The 24,488-nt window shown below is 42.8% G+C and overlaps 1 protein-coding gene across 1 annotated transcript; it reads left to right on the top strand.

The window, feature by feature from the left end:
- Window positions 1–95: 95 nt before the first annotated feature.
- ATL3 (atlastin GTPase 3) lies at window positions 96–24,206 on the top strand. The gene is made up of 13 exons (XM_084895887.1): window positions 96–413; window positions 8,671–8,885; window positions 9,018–9,161; window positions 10,276–10,380; window positions 11,075–11,125; window positions 11,857–11,913; window positions 12,593–12,685; window positions 13,592–13,730; window positions 14,773–14,900; window positions 15,487–15,543; window positions 17,031–17,102; window positions 17,470–17,901; window positions 18,733–24,206. The coding sequence occupies exons 1-13, from the start codon at window positions 368–370 to the stop codon at window positions 18,817–18,819; spliced, it is 1,626 nt and encodes a 541-aa protein (XP_084752013.1). The 5' UTR covers window positions 96–367; the 3' UTR covers window positions 18,820–24,206.
- The last annotated feature ends 282 nt before the right edge of the window (window positions 24,207–24,488 follow it).

Genomic DNA, 24,488 nt, shown 5'->3' with positions numbered 1-24,488 from the left:
GACCCAGAGGGCACAGGACTACAATTCCCAATGGACCGCGGGCCCCAGTGCGCAGTCCCAGGTAGACGGCGGCGCGCTTCGCGCTCCCGCGCAGGCGCACACGCGTCGGGGGGTGGCGGGAGTCGGCCGCGTGCGCTTTCCCGCTCCAGCCGGCCCAGGGCTCGCCGCGCCCGCAGCCTCCCGTCGGGCCTCGCCCACCCGCCCTGTGCTCGCTCCCTCGCGGCTCCGCGCTCGCCTCCTTCCCCCTCAGTTTCTTCCAGAGCCCAGGCCCCGCCTGTTTCCCGCCCCCAAGGCCAAGGCCAAGTTTGTTCCCGCCCAAGCCCTTCCCTCTCTGAGCCCTACTGCTTCTGCTACAGGCGGAGGCTCCATGTTGTCTCCTCATCGAGCGGTAGCGGCTGCCTCGGGAGGAGCAGGTGAGGCGCCGAACCCCCTCTCTCACTCCCCCCCTCCGGGCCCACTTTATGGCCACCCCCACTGCCCTTTCTGCTACAACTTGAAGGAGACCGCCCGTCCGCGCCGCCGTCCTTCCTTGTCCCGGGGCGGGGACCGCAAGGCACTGAATTCGGAGCCGGGCGGCTGCTCGCTGGGCCCGATCGGTCGGTCGGTCGGTCGGGCGGCGTCTTCCTGGGCCCCAGGCTGGAAGCGGCCGCCTTCGGGGGTCGGGCCCTGCGCCGGGGAGGCCGCTAGGGCTCTGGGCCGTGGCTGCGGGGGGGCCCCCCTCCCCCCGCACCCCTGGGCGGTGTCCGAGGCTGCAGCCCGGCTCGGGGCAGAGCCCGGCGCCCCAGGGCTGCTGCCCTTTCCTGCCCGGCGCTCGCACCCTCGGGGCCCGGAGCCTGGGCGGGGGCTCGGCCTTGCTCTCCGGCCGGGGGGCGGGAAGGCAGCGGCTGGTATTGCTGCTCTGCTTTTTAAAAAGACCTTGGAGGACGGCTTTATTTTTATCCCAACGACCTTGACACACAACAAGAAGTGCTCAGAAAGCTGATTTGGGACCCACCCGTCCATGACCGTAAAGGAGATAAAAGGATGTAGCCTAAACTATTTGTTAGGAAGATCTTTCAGGCCGTTCGGTAGTTGCACGTTGTTCTTTGGCTTTCCTGAAGACAAGAAAGGAAAAGAAAAAAAAAAAAGTTAACTTATTAAGTGAAAACCAAATAGCAGTAACCCTAAGTCACGGGTACGACTGCACCTGTCATTTACCTGGCTTGATGCTTTAACGTGTGAGCTGTGACATGGCCAGAAGTTTCACTTGCGAAATCGAAAGGCCGGGGAAGAAAATGCCATGGGAGAATCCTTTAGCAAATAAACCCCAGCCCTCACGTGTGAAGACGGAGTTGGGTGGGATGTTGTGTGAAAGGGAGGAAAGAACTAACGGGCCAAGAACGCGATTCCACATTTTGACTTGCTTTGGGAGAAGCAAAACGCACATAGTTTTTAATCTGCGGCAAATGTCGAACATTGCGATGTGCCAAAATTCTAAAATGAGTACCTTTTCCTCAAACCCCATCCAAACTAGCTTGTACTGTGGTCTAGAAACCCCTGTTGTTTCTGCCTTAACCACCTACAAATGAAACACTTGGATGAAAAGGTCTCTGCATAATGAATGAATGAAGCATGACTAGGATAGCACCTTGTTTTACTAGCTAGGGTTTATCTCCTTGGAGTAAACATGCAGTTAAGAAAAGTAATAATAAATAGAGGATAAATGTGATGAGGTGTACTAGCATCATTTTCTTAGTTTTCACTAAATAGGTTTTTTTTTTTTTTTTTAATTAAAAAATATTTTTATTGATTTTTTACAGAGAGGAAGAGAGAGAGACAGAGAGCTAGAAATGTCGATGAGAGAGAAACATCGACCAGCTGCCTCCTGTACACCCCCCACCGGGGATATGCCCGCAACCAATATACATGCCCTTGACCGGAATCGAACCCGGGACCTTTCAGTCCGCAGATCAACGCTCCACCACTGAGCCAAACCGGCTTTGGCACTAAATAGGTTTTTAGAATAGGTTTTTTTTTTTTTAAAAAAAATTGGCACTTTTTCATTATGATTTCTAACTCATAGAATAAAGAATATAGTCATGCTAATTATTTAAAATAAAATAGAGAATTGTAAGAAGCAAGAAACAGAAAATTTATTCTACCTCTCCTGTTCCCCAGGGGTCATTATTAACAGGTTAGTCACATATTGTTATTTATTTTGGGGGTCACATATTTTAAGGTTCCTATGAAGTACCGTAGAGGACTCTAGGTTGTATGAACTTGTTTGAAAACTGGTTTAGGATTTACCTTTAATGACTAGGCTTGCCTGTTAAAGTTTTACAGCCTTATTTTTTCATTTTGAGAAATTGTTCAAATAACAGCTACATTTTAGTCTCAATTCTAAAACATTCCCCCAAGTTATCTTGACATTTTAGAAGTATATTCTCTAAGAAGGGGGGAAAGCTTTTATTGAAAAGAAAAATCTTTTAGTTGCCATTGCGTTGCAATTCTCAGCACTGCTGTACATTAGAATAACCTGGGGTTTTTAAAACCTGTGGATGCTTGAGACCCACCCACAGACTCTGATTTAACTCATTGAGTGGTTAGGCAACAGTTAAAAAAAATCCACATCTAATTTTCATACTAATTTATAATAAAATTTCCCTAAAGGTGGTTGCTTATGTTTGAATTGGTTTGTTACTATATAAGAAGTATAGTTTGTAATTCAATATTTGTATTAGAAGTTGATGCTCTTCATTGCAAATTTCTAAAAAAATGTTTTGTTGTTGGTATTTTGATGGTTAGAACAGGTCAGGTCTGTTTCACAGCTAAGGAATGTTACAAATCAGGAAACAGGCTTTACTGGTATAATAGGCAAATAAGGAAATGATAAACTATTCTTATGCCTTGAAATGATAAGAAATTTCAGGCCAATAAATACTGCCAAATAAGAAAGCCTTACTAAACTGGAGCACATAATTAAAACCTGCAGGTAATGAGAATGATTTTAGTGATGGTCTCATTTTTAGGGAAAAGTCAAATAAGACGACTTAACTCATTCTCTACTAAAAAGATCCCCTGCCTCCCCCTGTAGTACATACAGCCTAGCATCATTTTTAGATTCAGTTCACTCTCTGCATTTCTGAATCTTCAATACTGTTTAGTCATAATTGATCTTCATAAATCATGAAGCACTACTAAATTCTTAATTGACAAAGAAAATGATTTTGTTCAGCATTCTGTGCAAAAATAAAATACAAAGGTTTTTTTTTTTCTTTTTTTTTTTTTTCAGATGAACTGAGAAAAGGCTTCTTCCAAAATCCTTTAATTAGGATGTAAAATTTCCCCGGATACTGTTTAGTTAGTATCACTGAAACAGCCTTAAAAATTTATGTGTATCTACCGTCATCCTCCTACCTTGAGACAAAGTAGAGCACATAAAACTATTATTCGCCATCACCACAAAGGAACCACACCCAGCAGTTCTAGAGTTGGCTGAGGGCTTAGTACTTTCTCTTATGATGTTTTCTCTGGCCTGGTCTGTGATTTGGGAGCTTTAAAAACTGCCCGCAAGAACAAGGCATGAAAACGGTATGCTTCTGTGTGTGAGAGTGTTGCTTTTTCACTTTAGCGAATGGATTTCAAAAGGAGAGTGGAAAACTCGGGTCATAACTTTACCCTGAGTCATGTACTGTGCCAGTGAAATGTTTCCAACTATAGTTAATTTGCGTTTTGGAACTCACTGGACAGTAAGGACAAGCACCGAGGCTGGCTCCACCCCAGTGGTCCTGCCTGATTTTGTAGGGAAAACCAAGACAGAATCACCTGGTTTATTCAGGCTGTTACATTCAGTGCACACCTGGGCCCCGCACTCTGGTCTTTCCTGATTGTCGAGAAGGCCTTTCTCCTGTACCTATTGCCTCACTAGAATAATAACCTTTGCCAAAGTAGGAGCTTAAACCAGGGAAGGAAGATATGAGAGGGTTTGATGGTATGTAGCATACAGGAAGATAGGGAAAAGGTGGTCTGAACCGTGGAGATTGGAGAGAAGTAGATTAACTGGGGATTCATTTTGAAGATACTGAAAGTAGATTTTGAAAATGCTAGTATTGGAAGGGTTTCTAGAGCTTAAATCTTGACTCATTTTTCTGTTGAGACAGACTAGACATGCCCAGAATCACACAGGTTGTTTGTGGTAGAACTGGATCAGGATCTTGTGTCCTGACTCTTACGCCCATTTATTTCTACATATCACTCCTCAGAGGCGATAGTGGAATGTCCAGGCGAGTCTGTCCCTTCGGCAGTTGTGCATTTGGATCTGAATGCAGGGTAGAAATGAATGAGGTGGTATCACCAACAGAGGAGGGAGTGAATGAGAACTTCGGAAAGATTGAAGTGGAGCCTTGGTGTATCATAGGCTGAAAAGAAGAAAAAGCAGTGAAAGAAGGTGATCAAGAGGTTGGAAGAGAAGTAGGAGGAATGCACATTGTAGGTTTAAGGTTTAGAAGTGGGAGGCAGTTGTGTTTTGTCACAGAGGTAGGATTGAATGAGAATCAAGAAAGGGCTGTCAAACTTGGCAGGAGAGGTCATAAATGAAAGGAGAGATTGAGAGGAAAATCAGATAGCAAGGTGCTAAGGGGAATGGTTCCATACGTAGATGAGGACATACCTTCAGGAGTTTGACAGTGAAAGAAAGAACGGGGAAGGGAAGAAACGGATCTTCACTGCGGCACACTGTCGGGGTTAGTGTGCACAGCACTAGGAAACTTATTCTCCCGTGTTAGGCACTGAGGCTGATGTATCCTCCTTTCTCTACTCCGCAGGGCTCCCAGTCTGGGCTGTGAATCAGAATTGCAATATAATGATTGTCATGAGTAGAATAACTATGTACAAGGTTTTAGTGAAAGTGAGAAAGTGGGTCTACTTGATCAGGTCCCTAAAATTGTCAAACTCTGGGCTTTGAGATGGGTATAGGCTTATGAATATATGGAGCTATAAGTGGTTAAAATTTATCCATAGTGACATTGTGACTAAGTGGTGGAGTTTGTTTATTCCATAAATATTTATTGGATGTCTACTTTGTGTGGACACTGTTCCAGGATATTGGGGAATCATAGCGCTGAACAAGAGACAAACATTCTTACCCTCATGGAGCTTACATTCTGGAGGGGAGAAAGAAGGGATGTAAGCCCTGCCTGCTTCTCATCCCGTCCAGGTGAAGTGTCCTCTGGGAGGACCGGCTGGGGAGGACCAGGACAGAGGGAGGTGAGTGAGTGCTGAAGGATGGACAGGTGTGTGTGTGTGTGTGTGTGTGTGTGTGTGTGTGTGTGTGCATGCAGTGAAGGGGGAAGGAGCTGGAGGTTTAGGAATTGGGATAGGACCTGAATCCTAATGTTCTCCCAGTGGAAAGACCAACAAGAATACATTTGCCTGGGAGAATGAGGAGAATAAGAATTAGAGGAACTCAGGCAGCGGAGGGGTGGGGTTTGTTTTGAGTTGTCCATAAATGTTTTCCATAGCCTTTACGTAGTTGCTGTCATGACATGTTATGTGCTGTAATGAAGGAGTTCCGCCCTAAGGGACTGAGGTAACGTCATCAAAGAGACACCCGGGGCCGGAGACTTGAGGCATTCCTCATGGTCCAGCGTTTGACATGCCGAGGAGCTGTCCTGCAAGACAGCCTCTCACATCACAGACGGCTGTCCCAACACTACACCGAGGGTGGGGAGAGCACCAGATCTCCGGGTGGTGCCCCGGCCGACGTAGAGGATTTCACGCTGTGAGACCCAAAGTGTAACGAGGTGGTCTAAGAAGAAAACACTTGTCAGTGGGGCCTGCGGTGGATCCACGTGTGTGAATGTGTCCAGGACAGGATGCAGAGTGCTTTCCTTCTTGAGGAGCAGAAAACCATGTGAAAGTATTGAAGGCACAGCCGAAACCGGTTTGGCTCAGTGGATAGAGCTTCGGCCTGTGGACTAAAGGGTCCCAGGTTCGATTCCGGTCAGGGGCATGTACCTTGGTTGCGAGCACATCCCCAGTAGGGGGTGTGCAGGAGGCAGCTGATGGATGTTTCTCTCTCATGGATGCTAGCTCTCTATTCCTCTCCCTTCCTCTCTGTAAAAAAATCAATAAAATATATTTTAAAAAAAAAGTATTGAAGGTACAAGCAGAGTCAGAAAGCTAAATAAATGAAGCTTTTTTTTTTTTTTTTTTAAAAGTAATAAAAGCAATTAAAAGGCAAAAAAAAAAAAAAAAAGTCAAAACCCTCAAAAAACAAAAACCACTTGGGAATGGTCACTTGGATGATCAACGTCATAGGCAAGAACTGTTGGAAGATAGCTTAGCCTCAGCCTTAGGGAACAGGCCCTAAAATTTGGATGAAGGGGTCCAAGGGATTGGGGGTCTGGGTTGGGAGGATAAGTCAGCAAAGGACATTCACACGATACCTGGGAAGAGTAGAAGTTTTTCTTGGCAGATCAGTAATGTCGTCCACTGTCCTAGAAAGTCGGAGGGACAGACGGTGTGGAAAGTGAGCAGCTCTATCTGTTTACATTGCAGTTTGGGTACCGTTCAAGCCAAAGGAACCAGATCCTCTAAAAATCCAGTTGCCCAGCAGACTGTTTGAAGAGAAGTGCAGGATCATCCCCCTCCGTAGCCTGCTTCTCCTTTTCCCTGTTCTAGTGGCAGGAAGACACGAGGGAAGGCTGTATCACCTGTTTGGTTTTAAACTTGTCAGTGGTCTCCGACTTCTCTTGAAAAGCAACTCACTGTGCATAACTGCACACATTTTGTCACTGGATTATTCTATCCTGTCCGCAGCCCATGCATCCTTATCTTCCCCGCCCCTTGCTCTGTTAGTACCACCTGCGTCCTTAGGGTTGCAGCTCTACGGTACTACAGTACATATTCATTCTTTTTTACGATTGCTTATTGTGAGTCTGCCATATACCATTCACATTGCTCAGTAAACTTTAATAGTGAAGTAGGTGAAATGGAAAGTATCATGAACTTAATTGTGAAGTCCTGGGTAATTGTTGTATTGGTTTCTAGGTTGGGCTAAATCTGATTGAGCCTCCAGATAAGTGATTTAAGCAAGGTACATTTTAACTCTTCTTTCACATAAAAGTGAGCCAGCATTGCCGAAACCGGATTGGCTCAGTGGTAGAGCATCGGTCTGCCGACTGAAAGGTCCCAGGTTCGATTCCGGTCAAGGGCATGTACCTTGGTTGCGGGCACATCCCCAGTAGGGGTTGAACAAGAGGCAACTGGTCGATGTTTCTCTCTCATCTACGTTTCTATCTCTCTATCTCTCTCCCTTCCTCTCTGTAAAAAATCAAAAAAAAAAAAAAGTGAGCCAGCATGGCAGTTCTATTACATGAAGTCCTAGGTCCTCCCTCCCTCTCTCTCTCTCTCTCTCTCTCTCTCTCTCTCTCTCTCTCTCTTTCTTTAACCTTCTGGGGTCTTTGTCTTGCAGATATGGTCCACCTCTGGTCCTGCCTCTTGTTGCCCCAATATTCCTAGGGTGTTGCCCTCACGTGCCTGGTCCAGGATGACTCACTCTCACTTCTCCATCTAGCCGGCAGGAAGGGATAAATGCATGACCTGGAAGTTGCTATTTCATTTCCAATCAGAATTTAGTCACATGATGACACCCTAGCTACAAGGTTGGTTTGGAAATGTGTTTCCAAAGATGTATTAGGCAGTTAATATGCCCAGCTAAAAATCGATCACTTCGCAGGAGGGGAAAACAAATATTGGGTGAGCGATCTCAGGGACTTTGGTACTGCTTTATCCTAAGGTCTGAGTAAATTGTTCTTCATTCTTTTTTTTTTTTTTTTTTAAATATATTTTATTGATTTTCTACAGAGAGGAAGGGCATGTGCCAGTGAGCCCAGGGTGCGTGGGATAATGCTCAGCTGCCTGAGCCACACCAGCCGGGCTGTGTTTTTGTCTTTTTCTATGGATTTCTGTATTGATTCTGGATATGCGTTCTTTGGATATAGATATTGTGATATTTTCTCCTATTCTATGGTTTGCATTTTTACTCTTTAAAAAAAAATATTTTAATGATTTTTCACAGAGAGGAAGGGAGAGAGACCGAGAGCCAGAAACATCGATGAGAGAGAAACATTGACCAGCTGCCTCCTGCACACCCCCCCACTGGGGATGTGCCCACAACCGATGTACATTCCCCTGACCGGAATCGAACCCAGGACCCTTCAGTCCGCAGACTGACGCTCTATCCACTGAGCCAAACTGGCCTCGGCTGCAGTTTTACTCTTTTTTTAAAAAAATATATTTTTATTGATATTTTACAGAGAGGAGGAAGGGAGAGAGCTAGAGAGCTAGAAACATAAATGAGAGAAACATCGACCAGCTGCCTCCTGCACACCCCCTACCGGGGATGTGCCTGCAACCAATGTACATGCCCTTGACGGGAATCGAACCTGGGACCTTTCAGTCCGCAGACCAACGCTCTACCACTGAGCCAAACCGATTTTGGCTGCAGTTTTACTCTTAATGGTATTTTTTAATCAACAAAAATTCTTGATTTTAACGAAGGTTTAATTTGTCTTTTTTTTTTTTTTTTATGGTTAGTGCTTTTGTATCTTAAGTTTTTGCTTTTTCCTTGTTCAAAAATACATATTTAAAAATATGTTGAAGCTAATGTTTTTCTCTGTAACAACATAGGTGATGCCATGGAGAGTGGGAAGCCTGGCCCAGTGCAGGTGGTTTTGGTTCAGAAAGACCAGCACTCCTTTGAGTTAGAGGAGAAGGCCTTGGCCAGCATCCTCTTGCAGGACCACATTCGAGACCTCGATGTGGTGGTGGTGTCAGTGGCGGGGGCCTTCCGAAAGGGCAAGTCGTTCTTCCTGGACTTTCTGCTCCGCTACTTATATTCCCAGGTAATTATTTCCTTTCCGATCAGAAAATGAGAATTTATGTTTAAAAGCGCAAAGGAGGTTCACATGTTATTCTTGATGTTTAAAAATGCTCAAAATGTTAGGTTTAATGGAAATGTCTTATTTCTCCTGTAGAAAGAAGGTGGCCATTCAAATTGGTTAGGTGATTCCGAAGAACCATTAACAGGATTTTCATGGAGAGGGGGCTCTGATCCAGAAACTAACGGGATTCAGATCTGGAATGAAGTTTTCACTGTGGAAAAGCCAGATGGGAAGAAGGTAAGGACGAAAAAGGCTTACACAATAATAAAACAACAAAATTAGAACTTTAAAGCATATTTAAAATTAAAAATATTTTTATTGGAATGATAAGTTTATAGTTTAAAAATAATGCATGAATATAGTTTAAAAGGTCAAATAGTAATATAAGGATTCTAACAAGAAATAGTAAGCTACAGCCCTGACCGGTTTGGTTCAGTGGATGGAGTATCAGCCTGCGGACTGAAGGGTCCCAGGTTCAATTCCATCAAAGGCATGTACCTTGGTTGCAGGCACATCCCCAGTAGTGGGTGTTCAGGAGGCAGCTAATTGATGTTTCTCTTTCATCGATGTTTCTAGCTCTCTATCCCTCTCCCTTCCTCTCTGTAAAAAAAAAAACCACAATAAAATATATTGAGAAAAAAATAGTGAGCTACAGCCCTAGCTGGTTTGGCTTAGTGGATAGAGCTTTGGCCTGCAGACCCAAGGGTCCATGGTTTGATTCCGGCCAATGGCAGGTTGCAGACTCCTCCCTGGCCTGGGCCCTGGTCAGCACCCATGCAGGAGGCCACCAATCGATGTGTTTCTTTCACATTGATATTTCTGTCTTTCCCTTTGTCTTACACTATTTCTAAAAATCGAAGGAAAAATATCCTCTGAGGATTAAAAAATAATAGTAAGCTACAGTTGTAGAACCTATCCCCAAATTTGGTTAGGAGAGCAAGTCATGTGTTTCTTAAAGTGGAACAGGGGATTTTGAAGTACCACGGTTTTTTTAAACGAACTTTAACCTGTTTTTTTTTTTTTTTAATTTTTATTTTTTACAGAGAGGAAGAGAGAGTTATAGAGAGCTAGAAACATCGATGAGAGAGAGCCACCAATCAGCTGCCTCCTGCACCCCCCCCCACTGGGGATGTGCCCGCAACCAATGTACATGTCCCTGGGACCCCTCAGCCTGCAGACCGACGCTCTAACCACTGAGCCAAACCGGTTTTGGCTAACTATACTTTTCTGATGGAACCTATAAGCAGCCACTTAAGCCTCACTTAAATGTTACCTGTCCTTCTCAAGTTCCCCTTTACATTGTCCCCTTCTCACTCTAACATATTTTGTTTGTATTTTCCTTTTTATTTAGGTTGCAGTTGTTTTGATGGACACCCAGGGGGCATTTGACAGCCAGTCCACTGTGAAAGATTGCGCTACCATCTTCGCTCTAAGCACCATGACTAGTTCTGTTCAGGTAAAACCACTCGACTAGGAAAACACGTTTGTAGAGGAAATAAGATAAAGAGGTTACATGTAGTTTAAGTTGTTGTTATGTTATCAGAATTTCTATGGTGATACATATTCTTTATAGACCACAGATATCAGTAACCTCTTATAGGCTCAAGAAGGAACCTAAACTATTTTTCTACTTTGATCATAAATTTATGTAAAAACCTGAAAGTGGAAGTTGAAATGATGTCATATAGGAAATGTAGATTTGTTAAGAACTTAAGAAAACTGTATTTTAAACTGTGAAGGAAGAATTATGTTATTTCAACCATATAAGCATAGTTTTCCAAAGGACAGATAATATTATTATTATTTGAACAGACTTCATATTTTTACATGCAGACTTTTATATATTTTATTGATTTTTGTACAGAGAGGAAGGGAGAGAGATAGAGAGTTAGAAACATCGATGAGAGAGAGTCATCGATCAGCTGCCTCTTGCACACCCCCTACTGGGGATATGCCTGCAACCAAGGTATATGCCCTTGACCGGAATCGAACCCGGGTCCCTTCAGTCCCCAAGCCGACGCTCTATCCATTGAGCCAAACCGGTTTCGGCTATATGCAGACTTTTAAATGTACAAAGCAGTGCGTTAGGCTTTATTTGAGCTTGTTTGAAATTAGCTAAAGTAGTATCAATTTGGGTGTTTGTTTTCTAGATTTATAACTTGTCTCAGAACATTCAGGAAGATGATCTTCAACAACTACAGGTATATATTCCTCATTTAAACATCATATATATCTTTTAAAAGTTTTAAGACAGAAAAATTTTACTTCAATAGTTCTAGCAAAACATTGAAATATGGAGGAAGGTTTTTGTTCATAATAATCCCACACTCTATATCTATCGTGAAGTGGTCAGGGGAGGCCTTAATGAGTTGAGCAGGGAACTAAAGTAAGTGGCCAGTAAGTTCTGTAGACATATCTGGGGAAAGTGGTGTAGGAGAGGGGACAGCAAGAAGAAAGATTGTGAGGTGGAGTGTGCTTGGCAGGATCAAGAAACAGCAATATAATATTTCTCTAAAAACAAAATTAAAAAAATAATTCCTAAACTTGGGCCTTTAATATTACTATTAGGAATTACTCATGCTTTACCATCAGTGGTTCTACGCCAGTGCCATGACTCAGTGGTTGAGAGCTGTTCTGTAAACATTGTATTTGAGCCTGCCGGCCTGGCTCAGTGGTTGAGCGTTTTAAACCAGGAAGTCATGATGAAGAATAGCACAGACGGCACCCTCTCTCCCGGGGTGCCTGTACTACCCCCCCACCCCCCCACTTCATCCCCACACGCCTGCATCTCCTGAGCTCTGAGGGACCCCCCCCCCCTCAAAAAACATGGCAAGTTCTGGCCAGCTGCCTATTTTATTTTACACAGAAATACTGTAAGTAATTTTGCCTTACAAACCATAACTCTTCTTCTTCTTTTTTTTTTTTTTTAAAGCTCTTCACAGAATATGGTCGTCTGGCAATGGATGAAATTTTCCAAAAACCCTTCCAGGTAGAATGTTCACTATAAATGTCATTCAAATCTTTATTTTAGTTCAGAGATCAGCAGACTATAGCTCACAGGCAAGTTCTGGCCAGCTGCCTATTTTATGTGACCTATGAGTTAGGAATGGTTTTTACGTTTTTAAATGGTTGAAAGAAATCATAAGAGGTATACTATTCCATGATGTGTAAATTATCTGAAATTTAGATGTCAGTGTCTGTGGGTAAGGTTTTATCTAGAACACAGCCATACTTATTTGTATTGTCCATGGCTGCCTTGTGCTCCAGTGGCCTAAAATATTTACTCTGGCATTTACAGAATAAGTTTACTGACCGTTGTTTTAGCTATTTATGTCATGAGGATGGGAATGCATAGTAACCTGAGTAAGATTAGAGGAGTTTTAAGTATTATTTAGCTTTCCTTTCCTTTCTAATGGGGAAAGTAGATCTGATGTATGACTAGCTAGTGGCATATTGTTTTCTCTCTTGGCCTTTATTACACTCCCCATCCTTGCCTTTGGCATTCATGTTTATAAGGTTTCAAAGACATCCCAGAATAGATCAGTCCTTCAGCACGTTTTCTTGTCTCCGTTGAAGAAGCCGGCATTGTGCAAAGGAGTACTTAAATTGTTATTTTTGAAAATGTATTTATGCAACATTTTAATGTGCACTGCTCTTTTCCTAAATAGACACTGATGTTTTTGGTTCGAGACTGGAGTTTCCCTTACGAATACAGCTATGGACTACAGGGAGGAATGTCATTTTTGGATAAGCGTCTACAGGTAAGTAGAAATATAATACAGGAATTACCGAAAACCAGTAGTAACTTTCTCATTTGCCTTAGCTATTATATTTCAAGCAGGTTACAGAAAATTACGTTAAGTTTGTTAAATACTTATGCATGTTAACACACACTAATGTTATGCATGTTTTCGATGAAAGTACCTGGGTACACATGTACAGGGACTGTGGGCAAAAGAACTCTGGGCCAAAGCCCAGCTTTGATTGTAATTCCATTCCACACTTTAGGTCAGGCTCTACAAGTGTCTGCATTCAGAACTTCAGTCTGTTTTTCTTATTCAAAACTCTTATGTATTGTTGTTTTTTAAAAATATATATTGATATTTTTATTGATCTAAGAGGAATGGAGGAGAGAGAAATAGAAACATCAATGATGAGGGAGAATCATTGATAAGCTGCCTCCTGTATGCCCCACACTAGGGATCAAACCCACAACCCGGGCATGTGCCCTGAGTGGGAATCATATCGTGACCTCCATAGGTGGATGCTCAACCACTGAGCCACACCGTCTGGGCAATTCTTATTTGTTTTAAGATGAATATAAAAGGCGTAGTTAGCCTTTTCTCCAGAATTAAAACACGGAGGATCTAACCAGATATTCAGTACTATCTGGTTAGATCCTCCTTCATGCCCACAAACCTGTTATTCTCCCTAAGTATCGTGTAATACTCTTTTTTTAAAGAAACTCTTTACTACCTATTCTTTGGTAGCTATAGGAGTCACGCTGTGGTTAATTAAGTATGTGCATTTATTGCTTCTTAGGGTTCTGCGTTTTCTTATTGGAAAAAATATAGGCCACTAGGACCCATCAGAGCTGAGAACTCTTCTTTCCTTTGTCCTGTGAGGAGAAACACATGGTCTTGTAAACTGTGCGTCTTCGTTGGCAGGTGAAAGAACACCAGCATGAAGAAATTCAGAATGTCCGAAACCACATCCACTCGTGTTTCTCGAGCGTCTCCTGTTTTCTTCTGCCGCATCCAGGACTCCAGGTGGCCACAAGCCCTGAGTTTGATGGGAAATTGAAAGGTGTGTTACAAATGATGTTATTTTAAACGTGTGATTTGATCTTTGGAATTAAATAGTGACCAGAAAATGTCAATTAAGAATCTGGTGTTACCCTCGCCTTAAAAAAATGAAATTTCTTGCCCTGGTCAGTTGCTCAGTGGTTAGAACATTGGCCCTCAGGCAAAGAGTCTTGGGTTTGTTTTCTAGTCAAGGGCATGTACCAACGTTGCAGACTTGATCCCAGGCTCTAGTCAGGGTGCATGTGGGAGGCAACCAGTCTGTGTCTCTCTCACATCAATGTTTCTCTCTCTCTCCCCCTCTTCCCACACTTTCACTCTCTCTAAAAGGAAAAATATCCTCTGGTGAGGATTTAAAAAATTGAAATTTCTTGAAAGGCTAGGGCAGTGGTTGGCAAACTGTGGCTCTTTGGCCCTTTGAGTTTTAGCAAAGGTCAGCTTAGGAGAACCCTAATTAAGTTAATAACAATGTACCTATCTATATAGATTAAGTTTAAAAATTTTGGCTCTCAAAAGAAATTTCAGTCATTGTCCTGTTGATGTTTGGCTCTGTTTGCCGACCACTGGGCTAGGGAGTAGACCTGAACCTCCCTGAATGAAAACCAGGGCAAGATGTTCTGCATATTCTCTCCTCGACTAGGGAAGACTTAATACTGCAGAAGGCAAGCGAGGCACATAAGAACCGACTGCTGTTGTCAGACCCGGAAATGTCAGACACCTGCCCTGGGGCCCGGCCCTCCACTAGGGCTAGCTCACGTTATCAGGGGTCTTCAAACTACGGCCCTCGGGCCACATGCGGCCCGCAGAGGAGTCTGATCTGGCCCGCCAGGTTTTTTGGGCAGTGAGCGCAGCCGAGGTGTTACAGTAGGAATTAGTAGTTCATATAGTCCGGCCCTCCAGCTCTCTGAGGGACCGTGATCTGGCCTCCACTTTAAAAAGTTTGAGGACCCCTGCGTTAAATGATTAGCCCTGAAGACTGTGTTTGTGCTTACCTTGGCTGAAGTCTATTTGGCTTATGGTTTCCTTCTTCATGGTCCTGTGAACAGATATCGCCAGTGAATTCAAAGAGCAGTTACAGATACTGATACCGTATATACTAAACCCAGCGAACTTAATGGAAAAGGAGATCAATGGCTCAAAAGTCACCTGTCGGGGGCTGTTGGAGTATTTTAAGGTAATTGTGGGTTTTAATTATTAAAATGTTTGGCTTTTGGTAAAACTGGTCTAGGTTTAAGCTAACTTGAATTTCAGCATTTTAAAGCTTAGGGAAGAGTCATGGGGGAAATGATGAGAGGCGTTTTCAGACTTCAGTGTCCTTCCAGGAATGGGCCACTGGGTGGCAGTATCGGTCTAAGAACCAAATGGATATTCTTTGCACTCTCTTAGCGGAGTGATGACTGGCTAAAGGAAGATGGTTCCTCCAGGAAGATGGTGTGGACAGGAGGTGGTTAGGAAGTTGCTGTGAGTAGGAGACGGCACCTAGATGTGACATGGCTACCTCAAGGCGGATGGTCACTCTGCCCACAGGTAGTGGTGAGGCCAGTGTGCATGGGGAGTCTGGCGGGAAACTTAGCCTTGGTAGGCTCGTGAACTAAAAATGCTAACGTGCACAAGGTGTGATGTGTTTTTGCTAATTCCTGGGTGTTGATCTAGGTCTTTAGGAAAATTCAGTTGTTTGGTTACTGTTTCTACAATTTCAAGTATGATTAGTTATGACAGAATAACATTTTTGGTAATTATTTTTATGTTTATATTTTCAGGCATATATTAAAATTTACCAAGGAGAAGATCTGCCTCACCCCAAATCCATGCTCCAGGTACGCAGTGATTGGACAGCCCAAGTGATAGCTTCGATTTCGTGCGTTTATCTGGATCCAGGAAGCAGTCCTTTAAGAAGACAGTGCTGTTGCTCTCCTTTCCCATTATGCTGAGCTCTTAATTTCCAGCACATTTCAGCAGTATGGTTGCCCTCTGGCTTTCTTATCTGTGTTCGTGGTGGTTCAGCTTGAATAGCACGGCCTCTCACTGGGCCTGGTCTTCCCAGCAAACATAGTGTGAAACCGCTGTCTTATCATCCCAGGGAGATTCCCCAGCCGTGTGGACAGGCCATTTTTCTCTTTTAAAAAAAAAAAAATATTTTATTGATTTTTACAGAGAGGAAGGGAGAGAGACAGAGAGCTAGAAACGTCGATGAGAGAGAAATATCGACCAACTGTCTCTTGCACACCCCCTACTGGGGATGTGCCCGCAACCAATGTACATGCCCCTGACCGGAATCGAACCCGGGACCCTTCAGTCCGCAGACCGACGCTCTACCACTGAGCCGAACCGGTTTCGGCCCATTTTTCTCTTATCTGCTGTCTGCTTTCCTAGAACATGCCCTAATGTGTCTGCTTACTGATGAGTCTACATTTAATTTCCAATGAGTTTTGTTTTCAACATTTTGGTATTTTCAAAGTGTCGTTTTGTTAAAACATGATTCTGTCTTTCATGTACTGAACATAAGGCCATTTATTGCCAAATGCTTACTCCTTTTGGTAGAAAAAATATTTTCACTTTAGGAAGCTAGAGTTTGGGATTGACATTATAAAGATAATTTGTTTCTTTCTTTTAAAAAATAAATATATTTTTATCGATTTCTAAAAGGAAGGTCGGGAGAGAGAGAAACGTCGATGATGAGAGAGAATCATGAATTGGCCACCTTCTGCATGCATTCTCTCCCCCTCCCCCTCCCAGGGATTGAGCCAGTAACCTGGGCATATGCCCTGACTAGGAATCAAACCATGTCCTCCAGGTTCATAGGTCAACGCTCAACCACTGAGCCACGCTGGCTGGGCTGTTTCCTTCTTTTTTGACTTACATCTGTTTTTTAACATTTAAAATTAAAGCAAAGGGCCCTGGCTAGGTAGCTCAGTTAGAGCATCATCCTGATACACCAAGGTTTTGGGTTCGATCTCCCATCAGGGCACATACAAGAATCAACCAGTGAATTCGTATATAAGTGGAACAGCACATTGATGTTTTTCACTCTCTTCCTTTCTCTAAAATCAGTAAGTAAAAATCGAAGCAAAGGACATGATTTTTGAGAGGTTTAATTTGTGATAAAGATTCTTTGGTATGGAAACATTTTTGGCAGAAAAGATGTTGTATTTTATTTAATAAACTGGGCTATTTGGAAATTTAAAAAATAGCAGAAGCATAAGAAAGAACAGTGACTTAGGTGTGAGGAAAATTTTACATGGTTATTTGTAGAAGAATGTTTAAAGAGGAAGGACTTACAGCTGGTGTTTTCCTTTCTTAAAAGGCCACTGCGGAAGCCAACAATTTAGCAGCTGCAGCCTCTGCCAAGGACATTTATTACAACAACATGGAGGAGGTATGTGGGGCGAACGTCTTACTCTGAAATATCTATAACCTGGACATGGTAGCTGACTTTAAAAGTCCAGCTTGACCCTTTGACTGTCTTAAGACACTGAGGCAACGCAGCTGCTCTCAGGCCACCTGGAGGTGAGGGCCCGCTGCCAGCTTCCAGCCACGGCTGCGTGGTCACTGCTCTCACCGGGCAGCGTGGCCTGAGCCGCAGTGTCCTTCGGGGCGGCCAGCTGAGCTGTTGCTCTGGGTCAGCGTGGAAAGTTAATCTCTCACACCAAAATATTGGAAGCTTTTCAGCGTTTTCACTTTATACATTTTACTTGTCACCTGTTTTAAAGGGGTCTTCACCACATTGCCTCTTTATTTTTTAGGTGTGCGGGGGAGAGAAACCTTATTTGTCCCCAGACATTCTAGAGGAGAAGCACTGTGAATTCAGACAGCTCGCTCTGGACCACTTTAAGAAGACGAAGAAGATGGGCGGGAAGGAGTTCAGCCTTCGCTACCAGCAGGAGCTGGAGGGGGAAATCAAGGAACTGTACGAGAACTTCTGCAAGCACAACGGCAGCAAGAACATCTTCAGCACCTTCCGGACCCCCGCCGTGCTCTTCACGGGCATCGTGGCTCTGTACATCGCGTCGGGCCTCACCGGCTTCATTGGCCTGGAGGTGGTGGCCCAGCTGTTCAACTGCATTGTTGGCCTGCTGTTAATCGCGCTGCTCACCTGGGGGTACATCAGGTACTCGGGGCAGTACCGCGAGCTGGGCGGAGCCATCGATTCTGGAGCAGCGTATGTGCTGGAGCAGGTAAGTGCTGCCGCTGGGCGGGGGGGCTGACAATGGACAGATACTGCGTTTCTGCTGTAAAGTATCTCCATTTGGAAAGCTTCCTGGGGAAAGAAGGCATGAGAACGTTTCCTTGACTATTTTTTTTCTGATGAGCATTTTGTTTATTATCCTTTTTTAGAATATTATTGTTTAATTTTGTTTTCATGCCTAATGATTACCCTTCAGGGCAAAACATTTTTCAACTTAGACATAATTGTGTTCCTTTCGGGAAACTTTTAACTCTATGCTCGTCAGACACAATTCCTGTGTGATTCTTTCCCTCATCCAAGATTAATTTGCTTTATTAAAAATCAAGAGCTTTGAAAAACCTGAACTCAACAAAAACATTTTTGTTTTGTTTTGAATCTTACTAATGGGTGGCATTATTCCCCCTTAAAATCTTCCAAAAAGCCAGTGGCTTTTGACATTGACATGATCTCCAGGTTTATAGATCCTCGAGACTGAGGATCTTTTTCTGAGTTGCTTGAACAGATCAGTTAAGTTAGAGGCTTGTGAAGGGAAACAAATTATTTTTACAATGCCAATCCCAAACTCGAGCTTTCTGAGTGAAAATATTTTTTCTACTAAAGGAATAGACACTTGGTAAGCCTCTAATAACGGTAACAAAGCAAAGGGTCAGCTAACTCCTGGGAGCAGCAGCTGTCTCAGGCTCCCACATTTTCCTTCCCGTTTTCTGTAACGTACTGATGATGTAGACAGACGTTTTTGAAAGTTGATCTCCAAGGACGTATTCCCTGGATGCTGGGCTGTATGTTGTTAACTCACATGTTGCCTCATGGACTCCTGCAGGCTTCTTCTCACATTGGCAATTCCACCCAGGCTGCTGTGAGGGATGCCGTGGTTGGGAGACACTCAGTGGATAAAAAAGCGCAATAGCATCCTGGCAAGAGGACCCAACAGGAACCCAACAGCCCCTTCTGATTTCTGCGTTTCCGCTGTAGCCACAGGAACAGGCCCAGAGGAATGGAGATGTGGGACCACCCGGGAAGAGCTGAACGTGGCACCAATAAATGAACGGACAGACCTTTCCTGTGGTTTCAAACTCTTCAACGCACTTCCATTTCTGTTGGAAGCGTTTCTTTTCCTTCTGACGATCTAGACCCAAGCTTGTGTCTGTTCTCTTATTACTCTCTGCTTTGTGCACTTTATGGGGGAAAGCTAAAGGAGGATATGGAAATGCAGTTTTAAGTCCTTTATGCGCCACTTAGTGCCTTTTAAAATGGAATTCGTGCGTTTGCAGGCATGATAGGGAGGAGGGACTGAGGAAGCCTCGGGAAAGATTCTGTTTGGGGCGAAACCTGTCAGTTCTTCTATACCTATTCTATTGAGAAGGGTTCCTTTTTAAAAAAGTTTACAAAACTGGCAAAAGCTTTAGAACTAAAGGCTGAAATGATGCCATTACATAAAATCTTACAATGTTAGAGGATCCTGTCTGCCACACAGTGTGGAAAACCATCATGTTTACCGTTCACTGAAATGTAAGTCTTTTCCCTGACAGGCTGTCAGTGTGGTTCCTTTTGCCTTTATTCCTGTACCTTCTTTCTAGAAAAGAGCAAACATGTCTTGGAAAGCCAGAGGCTCATAATAAAAGGAATGAACTTGATAATTTAAGAAAAAAGCTAGAGTTTAAATGAACCATGTGACCTCTGATAAGTCACTTGAACTTGTGCCTTGGCCAGATTCACTGTTGGCAGGTTTATGTTGGTACTAGAGGCCCGGGGCATCAGATTTGTGCTCTGGGGGTGTCCCTCAGCCTGGCCTGTGCTCTCTCGCAATCCGGGACTCCTTAACGCTCCACCTGCAGGGGAGAGGCTCCCGCCACCGACGCTGTGCTCGCCAGCTGCGAGCCGGGCTTCTGGCTAAGAGGTGCTCCCCCATTGGGAGCACACTGACCACCAGGGCAGCTTCTGCGTGGAGTGTCTGCCCCCTGGTGTTCAGTGTGCATCATAGCAACCGGTCGTTCTGCCGTTCAGTCAATATGCATATTAGGGCTTTATTATATTGGTATATGTATTATACACTACCCTCACACAGTTGTCATTTGAGAGGTTTTGTTTTTGAAAGTTCCGCATAAGAACAAAACTTTATTATTAATTAGAGGAAACACTGTACCAAACATGGCCTTTAAGTGATGTCCTATTGCACATGGCTTAGCAGTAAACCAGGCCTTATCTCCTATGCACTGTTTAATACTTTTAATAATGGAGCTGAAACTGTCCGTTTTATTTAGTCCGTTTTATTTAGAATTCTTTATCTAACTTGACTTGTCTGGTAGCTTTAAAATAGCGTTGGCTTAGTAAGGACCAAAGCTCCATACAAATATGGACCATACCCAGAAGTATCTAATAATAATTCTTTATATACCTTGATTGTGTGATAAAATTTTTTATCTGTAGTTGCCTTTTTCTTTGGTTTATAATGGTGAATTATTATGGATTTTAAGCCTAAAATTTGCCTGCAAATATTTATATAAACATTCAGGTATGTGAGCCTTAATTCTTAAGATAATTTAATTTTTGTGGGAATGTGGTAGGGAAGGCTTAGGAAAAATCTGAGAAAATTCTTTATGTATGAAGTATGAGTGGAAGGTGGAAAAACAAAGTTTCTTCTGGCATATAATCTATTAAAGATTTTTTTGACTAACACTTAACCATTTAAGTATTTTTATAAGGCCTGAATTCCAAGCATTTTATATATTTTTTCATATTTACATACCATCTTGCCCTGAAGTTTTTGCTATTTTATTTACTTGCTGTTAGATTTAGAAAAATTCCAGATTGTTCTAAAAACTGTTTCCTTGCTTATCAGTGATGCTTAGTCTTGAATGTTTAATTGAAAGCTTAGCTTTGAAAAGTTAGTGCATTTTCATGGGGCCTCATCTTCCTGCAGGCTCCTCCTCAGCGAAAGGCCTTACAGATACTAACTTAAAACAAACCTACGGAATCACTATAGTTCAGATTGAAACATCAATGTGATGGGTGATGTTTCGCTAGAACTAAATTCCTGATATTGGGTTTAATAAACCTACTATTTACATGTTTTACTTTTTGCTAAAAAAAAAAAAGAAAAGAAAGCCTCACTGCATTTTATAAGCGTATTTATAGATTTCAGAATAATTGTCCAGATTGGTCCTACTCCTTTTAGTGGTGAGAAAAGGAAGACGTGTCTAAAACTTATTTTAATTCTAAAGTATTAGATTTTTAAAAATAAACACAATAATGTATGATTTAATGAAATCTTAGGATTGATTTTCAGTTTAAATTCACCATTTTTGATTTGATCTTAAAGAAGGAATAACTACCAAGAGGGAAACCTTGTTTTTTGGGTCTTTATTAGTTGACATGCTCTGCCTCTGAAAAGTGCTTATGAAGTTTTCTCAGTGAGGATTCTTAAGAGTTTCTTTGGCCTCTTAATGGTGAACTGATGACTTTATAGCACCTTTTCCGATAAAAGATGCATTCTCATCGCTGGCCTGAATAGTCTTGGGGAGATTGATAACCAGGTTGAAAAGAACCTCGTAACTCCCTCAGCCTTGAGTTTGCGGGTCAGGGACATCCGGAGTCAGGTTGCTTGCTTAGTGTTCGTTGCCCCCCCCCCCCCTCGCCCCCCCCCCCGGCGGCCTTTCACACAGCGTTGCTGTTCACATTCCTGACTGTCTGGGGGCCCCCCTGTAACAGACAAGGAGGTGTTCAGTTTTTCTCTTAAAAGAACTCATTTCGGGAGAAGTTAAATGTTAATGTTTTTTGTTGTTTTTTAATACTTCCAGTAAACTTAGAGTAAAAATAATAGAATAAAAGTTTTGATTCGTTCATGGAGAAGGCTTTCTAGATTGGTTTGTGGACAAACAGGGCAGACTGTCGTGTTGTTCTGTGTGATAATGACACTTCTTCAGACTCATTCCTTGCTAGCAGTGTCCTGAGAAGCCTGTTCCACGGAGGGCTATGTAATAACACTGGTACAATCGCCTGGGAATATTGGTTTTGCTTTACCTGTTATTTTCTTTTTTCTCTTACATAAAGTTAAATGCTTTAGGCAAACCAACTGCTTTGTGCTGGCATTGTGTTTCTTCATCGTACCCCATTCTTGTGGTTATAAAAATGGTGTCTCAGAGAGGGTATGCATGTACGAATTATAGAGAAGCTGAGTAAATTGATGTGAAAAGGTTTTATATTTTTCCTAGAGGTTTTTCTTTAAATAGTTTATATGGAAGTTGTCATGGAACTTTTTTCTTTTTAATCCTCACCTGAGTATATGTTTATTGGCTTTTTGAGAGAGAGAGAGAAGGTGGGGAGAGAGCGAGAGAAACATTGATCTGTTACACCCCCCTAACCCCCATATGGGGCCCGACCGGGGAATTGAACCTGAAACCTTTTTTGTGCGCTAGACGACACTCCAGCCAATTGAGTCACCCTGTCTCGGCTTCATGGAGCCTTTTTTTTTTTTTTTTTTTTACACACCATAGAACTATTGAAATTTAATTTAGGGTAATGTAGGATAGCTATTACTGAAGTAGCCAACATGGGCTATATTATTCTGGCTTATATTTAGATCCAGCAAAATTTTAGTTAAAGGATAGGGCATAATGAAGACAAGCTTCAGTTATGAAAGTACAAACTGTTTAAGTTTTTTTAAAGTGACTTTAAGGTCCCCATTGTAAAAGACCGTTTGCAATGGGATAGTTTTTCTTGTTAAATCAGACTGTAGCTATGTCTGGAGTATTGGTTCTTACCTATGTTGGAGTACATAAGACTTACCTGGAACTCTTGTTTAAAAAGTTCAAGTTCCGCCAAGACCGGTTTGGCTCAATGGATAGAGCGTCGGCTTGGGGACTGAAAGGTCCTGGGTTCGATTCCGGTCAAGGGCACGTACCTTGGTTGCGGGCATATCCCCAGTAGGGGGTGTGCAAGAGGCAGCTGGTCGATGACTCTCTCTCATTGATGTTTCTAGCTCTCTATCTCTCTCCCTTCCTCTCTGTACAAAATCAATAAAATATATATATTTAAAAAAAAAAAAAAAAAGTTCAAGTTCCCAGCTTTCTACCCAGGGCTTGCCTCAGTTGGTGTGGTCTGTGCCCCAGAATCACTCTTGTTTACAGTATTGCAAGTGCCTCCGAGAGCAGTGAGACCACTGCATGGCGGGCAGGCGCAGGCGGTGGCCTGGCGGCGGGTGGGTGGCTTTTCCTTGCGGGTCAGCGGAGGCGGTCTGCCCGATGCAGTCCCGGGGAGTGACGGTGCTCAGCACAGGAAGGGCGCCTGTACTTGGGAGGATTAGCTACGCTCCTAAACGTTTCTCAAAATTAGGATGTCGCAGTGCCTTCTCTGAAAGACGAATGTACAAGTGTCCTATTTTGTAGCGGGTATAATTAGGGTTAAAAAAAACTTGAAAGTTGTGTGTTTTAAAAAATATATTTTTATTTCAGAGAGGAAAGGAAAGGAAGAGAGAGAAACATCAATGTCGAGAGGGAATCATTGATTGGCTGCCTCCTGCACGTTGGACTGAGCTTGCAACCCAGGCATGTGCCCTTGACCGGAATCGAACCTGGGACTCTGGTCCGCAGGCCAACGTTCTATCCACTTTTTAAAAATCCTTACCCAAGAATATGTTTCTATTGATTTTTAGAGAAACATCGATTGGTTGCCTCCTGTATGTACCCTGATCAGGGATCGAACCAGCAATGTTTCGGTGTACGGGAGACGCTCGTGAGTCTAACTGAACCACCTGGCCAGGGTAAAAGTTGTATTTCCTTTAAATAGCAAAATTCAGTACTATGACTTGAACCCCTAACTCATACACAGAAAACCTTAAACCATAAATAAAAGTAATGAACAAAAAGACAGGAGATAACCATAACTTTGAAAATTAGCAACAAAAGTAACCCATATCAGGAACTGTTCAAAATCTAGGAGTAGAAAGATAAAAAATATTTATTACTTGGGAAGAACTTCATGTGCCTGAACAAATTTAATGTGGTGTTCTTGTGAACAAGGAAGGTTGACTTTGACTCCCAAAACTTTCCAATTTAGATGAAAAAATGCTGTCATAGACTCAAGCCTTAAAGGAGCGGATGTTAATCTTGAACATACACAGTTTTTCTTCTCATATTTCTTTTAAATGATTTGTTGAAATCTTATACCCTTTAAAGATGGCTTTAAAATTTACAATATTTTTAAAAAGTGCAATAGGATGAGAAGATGCTATTAGTATATTAAAAGCATGTTTCTGTTCCTGTAAGGTCATTTAATGGAATAAAGATCACAGCCTCATGTTGTCTCTGTTTTTTCTCTTTAATGTGGGAAGATCTGCGAAACAGGTTTGGGCTTGGCAGAGTGGATAGGATATCTAAGAGGATGAGTAACTTGGTGTCAAATGTAGTGATAATGTGGTTTGAGTGAGTCAGCTTTCTCTGTCCTACAAAACAGTATCTTCCTGGCATTGTGCTGCAGAAGGCTGTGCTGGTGGTGGTGGTGCCTATAACACAATGCCAGTTTTATTTATAGTAACATGGACTGATGGCGGCCCTTGAGTTTGAGGCACTTTCATGTGGT

This window comes from Pipistrellus hanaki (genome assembly GCF_964339955.1).
Source record: "Pipistrellus hanaki genome assembly, chromosome: 9".
Lineage (NCBI taxonomy): Eukaryota > Metazoa > Chordata > Mammalia > Chiroptera > Vespertilionidae > Pipistrellus > Pipistrellus hanaki.
Note: the sequence above shows the minus strand (reverse complement) of the source record. Positions and strands in the feature narration are given on the sequence as shown.